We start from the raw sequence: 9,323 nt of genomic DNA, 5'->3' as shown, positions 1-9,323 counted from the left end.
AGTACATCCAGAGGCAGCAGACCATCAACTTGGTGGTGGTCCCCTGTAATGTGGACATCGCCACCACAGAGGCGCTGAGCATGGCTCACGAGGTGGACCCCGATGGAGACAGGACCATAGGTAAGAAGGAAGAATCAGGCTTCCAGGAGATGGGGAGGGGAGATCCTCGCCCATGTGGAAGGCCCTGGAGTTAGGTCCACTGTTAGAGACGCCCACATCCTGCGCTAGATCCAAGCGCTGTTCCAGCCCAAGCTCCATGGGCTCAGGGTCCATCCCTGCTGGTCATCTTCACTCACAATCAGGGTTAGATGAGCCGCCAGAATGCGCTGCTTCACCCTCCTTCTCATCGTCCATTGCATTCATGAGCCATTCTGAATGGGGTCAAGACCCGCTTTACTTTACCCACAGTGGCCCAGAAAGGAGAAAGTGACCAGTCCATCAGTTCTGCCATAACACAGCGCAGGTCTAGGACCCCTGGGTACTGGGAAAAGACCGTCACAGACCCCAGTGAACACACTTCCAGGCTAATGTTGGAGCGTCAGCATCTGCAGGATTTAAATTCAAGCAGAACTCTGTGGGAAACTGTGTTCTCCTAATGTCCTTTCTTCAGTGTCACCCTCCACGGCGTTATAGGGACTTGGTTTAAGAGCACAGACTGCCTGGGTTTGGATCCTCATTCTACCACTTACCGGCTCCATGCCCCTGGGCAATGCATTTAACCTCTCCTCGCCTCACTTCCTCATCTGTAAATGGTGCTAACAGTCACAACCACCTGCGAGGGTTGTTGGGAGGGTTACATGAAGAATTATCACGTGCACAGTTCCTCCCTGGCTTCTCCTCTCCTTCGCTGGCCACCTGCAAGTCACATTCCTAGTCACCTTGGCTGGCTGCTTCTTCATTTCTCTGACCTCTAACTATCGGAAACCAGAACTTGGTTCTGAGCTCCCCCTCTGTCAACACACTCTCTTGAAGTGACCTTATCCATCCATGCTTTTGAATTCGTTCTACATGCCAGTGACTCCCAAATCTCTATCTGTAACTTACCTTTCCCTAGACTTGATGTCTCCACTTGGATGTCCATTAAGTGTCTCCGAGGTACTGTGACCAAAGCACTAATCTTGGTACCACCCTCCCCCAACCCAATTCTCCTCCTCCCCAAGGCTTCCCCACCCCTTCACGGCCCCACATCCACCCGCCTGGGTCTAAAGCCAAATCAGAGTCACTCTTGATTCCTCCTCCTTCTTGCTTCTGTGTCTAATTCATCTGAAGTCCCAGCGACCCTGCTTCCAGAGCTAATACCAAATCTGTCCGCCCCTCTCCATCCCCACAGTCACTACCTAGACCCAGCCTCCATCGTCGCCTGCCTGGGCTACGCAGACATGCTCAGGTCTCCTGGCATTCACCTTGCCCACAACAGTCCACCCTCCCCTGGCCTTAGGCCTGTAAAGCAGGCCATGCCCTCCTCTGCTTTTACTCTCCAATGCTTCGGTCTCACATAGTCAAACCCAGACCGCTTTGCCTGGACAGCAGCGCCATCTGGGACCTGGCTTCTGCATGCCCCTGGGACCACGGCTCCCATCACTCCCCACCTCGTCCACTACTGTCCAGTGCAGCTCAGTCAGCCAGCTCCCTCTCCACCCACAGGGCTGGCTCCTTCCTCTCATTCAGGTCACAGCCCAAACATTGCCTGCTCAGAGGCCCTCGTTGTCCAGCCACCCAGCCTGTAGTCATTTCTTTGCCTTTCTTTTCATTCTCTTCATGGTGTTTATCAATATTAGGTATTTTTGTTTATTTCTTATATATTACTAGGATAATTTATCTGGCTTTTTCCCACTGGAAGGTGGAGGGATATTCGTGAAATCAGGAACTATGCAGTCTTGCTCATTCCTCAGTACCCACAGCAGTGTGCTTAATAAGCATTCGTTAACTTGATATGTATGCATAACGCATTCAGGAATAAACACACTTAAAAAGCGAAAAAATTCAAGCATCTAAACATTGCTGAGATTGCCCTTCCTTGTGGCCCAACAGTGGGGTCATTAAGTGATGCTTATGAGCTGATTCTGTAGCTGGAGGCATGTGTTCCAAACTGAGGCCCAGTAGAAGGCCCTGTCTCCCCGGCCAGGGGGGTTCTAATTGCAAGCTTCCATTTTCATGATCTTACTCCCTTTTCTCAGACTAGAGTACACTGACCCAGGCTTCTATGAATGAGTTCTGATTCCGGGGAAGGGCATTCCCGGCTGCTATCTCCGCTCCCAGGGGAAGGCCCTCTCCTTTACCAATGGAAGGTGCAAATGCAGATTCAGACAAGGCTTGGCTCTGTTAGTCGCCTGAAGGTCTGTGCTCACACAAACCTTGTAGTGAGTCTAAATAACACCTTCTGGTAATGGAACAGAGAAAGAAATGAAGCTGCTTAAGCACCAGGGCAGCTTCTTAGGAACATGGTGATGGAGCCGGCCACCTGTGATGCTGCTGCCCAGTGCTGGCACCCAGCAGGCACCCAGCGAACGTTTGTTAAGTCAATTACGCGAGGCAGTTGGTGAATTGAGTGAGTGGGGGAGCAAATCTGAGGGGTGACGATGAAATGAATGAATGACTGGCAGGCACTGGGTAATCAAGGCTGCAGAAGGCTCTGTCGGTCCTCGCCGAGAAAGGATCCCATAGCCCCACAGGGGTCAAGTGTATTTGAGGAGAGAACTGACCTTTCCATGCCCTTCTTATCATCTCGCAGGGATCCTGACCAAACCGGACCTGGTGGACAAGGGCGCCGAAAAAAATGTGGTGAACGTGGCGCAGAACCTCACGTACCGCCTCAAGAAGGGCTACATGATAGTCAAGTGCCGGGGCCAGCAGGAGATCACCGACAGGCTGAGCCTGGCGGAGGCCACCAAGAAAGAAATGATGTTCTTCCAGACGCACCCGTATTTCAGGTGAGCGCCTGCAGGACCCTGGAGCTGGACTCCACGGGAGCCGCCCCCCACCCCCACCACGACTGGCCAACGTGATAACCAAATTGCATATAAAAATTATAGAGTGTAGCGGAACCTCTCCTTGACTTTATTTTTAGTGTGAAATTCGTTGGCTTATTGAAACAAATCATTTTTTCATGGGCTCTAATGATGGTGCTGAGTAAAGGTTGTAGTTTGGTGTTCCACAGGGCGTAGGGCACTTGGGTTTTCCAACATGTTTTCACCCGCCTTCTCATTAGCATCCCATCAAATCTTAGGAGATGCACATGGCAAGGGAGGTTCTTCCCACTTCTGTAGACCAGGATGATGAGGTCAAAGCAATAATGGAGGGGACAGGACCGGAAACAGATCTCCGAGCCTCCAGAAACTGATGTTGACCATTGTAAATGGTGCACGTTAAAACCCGCTTTAGGGCTCTCTCCACTGCGTTAGAGCCTGCAAAGGAAAGGGTTTTTGTTAGGTCTGATCACATAATTGAATGGATACCTCCTCCCCCGGGAATGGATCTTTAGGCCACTGCACAGTGGACAGTCCTTTTCGCTTAGACCACATTCCACTTGCTAAGACCATTATCTCTCTCCTCTGGACCTTCCCAGGATCCAGACCACCCAGAGGGTTCTCTGCCCAGAAAAGGCCCGCCACAGTCCTTTAAACCTCTGACTCCCCGACCCTGGGGCTGGTGCCATTTTGGGGCTCAGCCCATATGGTTTTCCAGATGACCTAATCAATTCCTAATTCTTCACCTCTTTTGGCCTCGTGCCTTCCTCCTTCGGCGACACTAACAGTTTTATTAAATATAAATTATCCCGCATGGTGCTGGGGCTTTTCCCACTGAACTAGGCCCTTTGCCCTTTCATGCTCTGCAGGATCTTGATGGTCCTGAGCGGTGGGGGAGCAGCACAGTGAGCCACTCCCCCAGGGGCCACTCCTGCTTGAAGGAGAGATGTGGGCACAGACCAGGTCTGCTACTCGCTATGTGCCCTTGGGCAGTGGCTCGTCCTTTCTCCTCAGCTCGGGGAGTGCTCCACAGGATTGCGTTTTGGGTTAAATGATAGGACCCACGCTAAGGTCCTGGTGTGCTGAGAGCCAGCACTCCATGAACACCACGCGGCTCCTTCTTTCTTCCCATCTGCCCCACCTTGGAGAGAGAAATAGACCATTTTTGTTATTGTTGTTGTTTGTTTGTTTTTGTTGTTGTTGCTTTAAATATATTTTTATTGATTTCAGAGAGGAAGGGAGAGGGAGAGAGAGATAGAAACATCCTATATAATAAAAGGGTAATGTGCAAATGGACCCCAACAGCAGAATGACTGGGAATGACTGGTCACTATGACACACACTGACCACCAGGGGGCAGATGCTGAATGCAGGAGCTGCCCCTGGTGATCATTGTGCTCCCACAGGGAGAGCTCTGCTCAGCCACAAGCCAGGCTGATGGCTGCCAGCACAGCGGTGGTGGCGGGAACCTCTCCTGCCTCCTCAGCAGTGCTAAGGATGTCCAACTGCAGTTTACGCCTGCTCCCCCCCTGGCAAGTGGACATCCCCCAAGGGCTCCCAGGCTGCCAGAGGGATGTCTGACTGCCAGCTTAGGCCAAATCCCCTGAGGAGCAGGCCTAAGTCAGCAGGTGGATATCCCCCGAGGGGTCCCAGACTGCGAGAGGGCACAGGCCGAGCTGAGGGACCCCCCGAGTGCACAAATTTTTGTTCACCAGGCCTCTAGTCAATGATAAGAGAGATTCATTGATCGGCTGCCCCCTGCTCACCCCACATTGGGGATTAAGCCCCTAACCCAGGCATGTGCCCTGACTTGGAATTGAACCATAAACTCCTGGTTTATAGGTTGAGGCTCAACCACTGAGCCACGCCAGAAACAGACCGTTTTCGATCGCGTTGGGGGCCCGCAGGGAGAGGGAACTGCTCGCTAAGTGGGAAGAAGATTCTGTGATAATCGCGCCCACGGTTCTCAGTCCTGAGCCGCAAAGCCTCCTGGTTGTGTCCTGCTCCAGGGTTTCGGAGTCTGGGGTGGCACCCAAGAATTTGTGTTTCTATCAAGTTTCCAGTTGAGGCTGATAGTGCTGGTCCAGGGGTTACACTTAGCAAACCACTGCTCACGGGTTTGGGGAAAGTGAGGTCAACTGTGGGCCCCAGGTTGTTCTGCGGTCTCTGGCACTCACTCACCTGCATCCCTGAAATGTGATGTCCTTTATCAGCTCCCCAGTTCCCCCTCCCCCAACCCTGGCGCCCACCATTCCACTCTTGGGTGGTGTGAGTTTGGCTATTTGCCATTTCTTTCGTAGGTGGAATCAGGCAGTGTTTGTCCTTCTGTGACTGGCTTCTGTCACCTCAGCATAACGTCCTCAAGGTTCATTCTTGTGGTCACAGATGACAGAATAGTCTCCTTTTTAAAGGCTGACTCAGATCCCATTGCATTGTTAAAACAAACGCAAACAGGGGCCAGACGTGGAAATCCCCTGAGCAGACAGAAGCGGATCAGTCACACAGGCAATGCTTAACTCAGCTTAGTTTACAAGACAAGCCAGTGCCCACAGGCATGCTCTTCTTGCTTCTGAAAATCATAAACGAAACTTAAGTTGTTCCCCCAAATTGACATGAGGTAACCACTAGCCAATTTCCTCAGCTTTAAGGATACTCTAATATTAGAACCAATCGCCACGCAGAAGGAGCTGCCACTGCTTTCTCACTCCACGCTGCTCGGCGACGTGTCCCTGAGCCTCACTCCATGTTTGGGTCCGAGTGCTCCTGGGTGGCAAGCTGCCTTGCTGCTGTGTGCACAATACGCTCTTACCGGTTACTACTCGGTGAGCCGCTGGTTGCACTTCTGTTTTTTTCTGAACGTCTGACAGCATGTACTTACCATATTTTCTCCACCCACTCATCTGCCATGGACATGTCGTTTATTCCCACATCCTGGCTATATTCTGTACATATCTGTCTTTATTACCACATCCTGTGCTCTATTCTGTCCATGTCTGTCCATGTGCTAGCAGTCTATTCTTTTGTAATAATAAACTGTAGCTTTGTAATATATTTTGAAATCAGGAAGTGTGGTGCCTCCCACTTTTTATTTTTATTTTTATTATTTTTTTAATATATATTTTATTGATTTTTTTCAGAGAGGAAGGGAGAGGGACAGAGAGTCAGAAACATCAATGAGAGAGAAACATCGATCAGCTGCCTCCTGCACACCTCCCACTGGGGATGTGCCCGCAACCAAGGTACATGCCCTTGACCAGAATCGAACCTGGGACCTTTCAGTCCACAGCCCGATGCTCCATCCACTGAGCCAAACTGGTCAGGGCCCACTTTTTATTTTTAATATATTTGTAATTGATTTCAGAGAGGAAGGGAGAGGGAAAGAGAGCTAGAAACATCAATGATGAGAGTGACTGGTGCTGCTGTGAGCAGAGGAAGGCTACTATCTCTTTGAGATGTTGATTTTAATGCTTTTGGGTAGATATGTATAAGTGGGAGAGCTGGATCACATGGTGGTTCTATTTTTAATTTCTCGAGAAGCTTCCATACTACTTTTCTTAGTGGCTGCACCATTTTGCATTCACACCAACATTGTACAAGGGTTTCAATTGTGCCACATCCTAGCCGCCACCTGCCTTGGGTTTTTTTGTTTTTTGTTTTTTTATATATACAATATGCATCCTAACAGATTGAGATCCCATTGTGGTTTTGATTTGCATTTTCCTGATGATTCGTGATGTTGAGCATCTTTTCCACGTACCTGTTGACCATTTGCATGTCTTCTTTGAAGAAATCGCTATCCAACTCTTTAGCCCATTTTCCACTTGGGTTACTAGGTTTTTGTGTGTTTGCAGGAGGAGGGGGGGTGCTATTGATTGTAGGAGTTACTTATGTTTTTTAAAAAATTAACCCCTTATCAGATATATTGTTTGCAAAGATTTTCTCCCATTTTGTAGGTTCTCTGTTGATTGTTTCTTTGCTCTGTAGAAGCTTTTCAGTTTGATGTAGTCCCACCTTAGTCTATTTTTGCTTCTCTTCTCTCTGCTTTTGGGGAAATCATTTTCCCCTGTGTTTTTTTTTTTCCTTTTCTTTTTAAAAATATATTTTTATTGATTTCAGAGAAGAAGAGAGAGGAAGAGAGAAAGATAGAAACATCAATAATGTGAGAGATTCATTGATCAGCTGCCTCCTGCGCCACCCACTGGGGATCGAGCCCACAACCCGGGCATGTACCCTGACCAGGAATCGAACCATGACCTCCTGGTTCATAGATGGGTGCTTAACCACCGAGCCATGCTGGCTGGGCTCCCCTGTGTTTGTTTGTTTGTTTGTTTGTTTTCTAGGAGCTTTATAGTTCATGTCTTACGTTTAAGCCTTCAATAAATTTTTGGTTGACTTTTGTGTATGGTATGAGATAAGGATCCAACTTCATTTTTCTGCATGCAGACATAGAGTGTTCCCGACATCCTTTGTTGAAGAGACTATCCTTTCCGCATTGTGCATCTTGGCACCGGTATTAAAATTGAGTTGACCGTATATGCACAGATTTATTTCTGGGTGCTCTAGTCTGTACATGTCTGTCTTTGTGCTAGCACTGTACTCTTTCGTAATAATAAACTGTAGCTTTGTAATATATTTTGAAATCAGAAAATGTGGTGCCTCCCACTTTTTATTTTTAATATATTTGTATTGATTTCAGAGAAGAAGGGGGACGGGAAGAGAGATAGAAACATCAATCATGAGAGAGACTCATTTATCGGCTGCCTCCTGCATGCCCCCTATTGGGGATCGAGCCCTCAACCCGGGCATGTGTCCTTGACCAGAATGGAACCTGGGACCCTTGATTCCGCAGGCCGACGCTCTGTCCACTGTGCCAAACCAGCTGGGGCTGGTACCTCCCACTTTATTCTTTTTTCTCAAGATTGATTTGGCTACTCGGGGATGAATATTGGTTACAAAAAATAAAATACGAGTCTGGGCAAGTCACTACACTGCTACGAAGTTAGGTTGGTTTTGTTTTCCTGTGGATAAAAAGATCGCCTACTTCATCGGTTTGTTGGGACGATAAAAAGAGAAGGGGAATGTAACCTTCCTAGCACCGCGCTTGCCTCAGTTGGGCTCCTCCCATAATGCGCACTTGTCTTTCTCACCCGCTCCCAGGCTTCTCTGACGCCAGGCGTCCCCCAGGAGCTGAGTGAGCTCAGCCACCCACCCACAAAGCCCAGGACTGGGAAGAGGACCGCGTGGCCCTTCCCGAACTCACGTGCGCTGTTGTCTTGTTTCAGAGTCCTCCTGGAGGAAGGCAAGGCCACGGTGCCCCGTCTGGCGGAAAGACTCACCACCGAGCTCATCTGGCACATCAACGTGAGTCAAGGGTTGGCTGCAAGTTATAAAAATCGCAGCCTGCGTAAGTCACTCTCTCGGTCACAAAAGGGCTAAGACACTGCATTGAACTCTCCAAATAAGCAAACAAGCACATTCTGAAAACCAAATGAACCCAATGGCTCCCGGCCAGAGGCTCCCAGGAGAGCGTCTGAAACAGGGGAGGAACAGGGCATAACCTGGAAATAAAACGGGGAATCGGTCAGCGTGCGGGAAGCAGAGAGAAAACCCGCAGTCCCAGCTCAGCGCGGTCAAAAGCAATGAGCGCTGAGGTAGCAGATTTTTCTTTTTTCAATGGTCTCTCAACACTTCACAGTTTATAAAACATTTTCCTAGCCTCGGACTTGTAAGGAATACGTGTTTGGTTTCCATGGATTCTCAAAAATGGGCAACTGCAGACAAACTTTTCATGATGTTGTTCAAGATGGTAGAAGCGTGGCTTAGTGCTTCTTGAGACATAGCCATGGAGCTTGCCTGAACCTTTGTACATGAGGCTGAACCACGGGCAGGACTGAGGGTTAACCTCAGAGCAGAGATGACCCCCGGGCCTGGGTTTCGTCCATGCTAAGCTGCTCAACCGCGAGTCAGACCAAGACAATGAATACGTTTGAGCCAGAAAACACACACTCAAAACATATTTGGTGGGCCCTGGCTGGGTGGCTCAGTTTGTTGGCGAGTCATCCCATACAATAAAAGGTTTTGGGTTCGGTTCCCGGTCAGAGCGCGTACAAGAAGCAACTGATCATTTTTCACATCAATGTTTCTCTCCCTCTTCCCCCTTCCTCTCTCTCTAAAAAATCAACTAAGAAAAAAAAAGACATATTTGATGAGAAGGAGGCAGTGGACCTGAAATTGTAGTGCACACAAGAATCACCTTGAAATCTGGTTAAAGCTCATATCGCTGGGCCCCAGACCCAGAGTTTCTGAGTTAGCAGGTCTAGGTTGGGGCCCCCGAATTTCCACTTGTAAGTTCCCAGA

At 49.1% G+C, this 9,323-nt stretch overlaps 1 protein-coding gene across 1 annotated transcript in view; it reads left to right on the top strand.

Moving 5' to 3' along the window:
* Positions 1–5: 5 nt before the first annotated feature.
* Positions 6–9,323, top strand: part of LOC102434076 (interferon-induced GTP-binding protein Mx2-like) — a gene marked incomplete at its 5' end in the record, with an annotated part of 19,951 nt that continues 10,633 nt past the window's right edge. Inside the window, 3 exon segments of the mRNA XM_014450567.2 lie at positions 6–120; positions 2,732–2,930; positions 8,249–8,327. Of these exon segments, the coding sequence (XP_014306053.1) occupies positions 6–120; positions 2,732–2,930; positions 8,249–8,327 (393 nt within the window).

Source organism: Myotis lucifugus, unplaced genomic scaffold (assembly GCF_000147115.1).
Source record: "Myotis lucifugus unplaced genomic scaffold, Myoluc2.0 scaffold_2694, whole genome shotgun sequence".
NCBI lineage: Eukaryota > Metazoa > Chordata > Mammalia > Chiroptera > Vespertilionidae > Myotis > Myotis lucifugus.
Note: the sequence above shows the minus strand (reverse complement) of the source record. Positions and strands in the feature narration are given on the sequence as shown.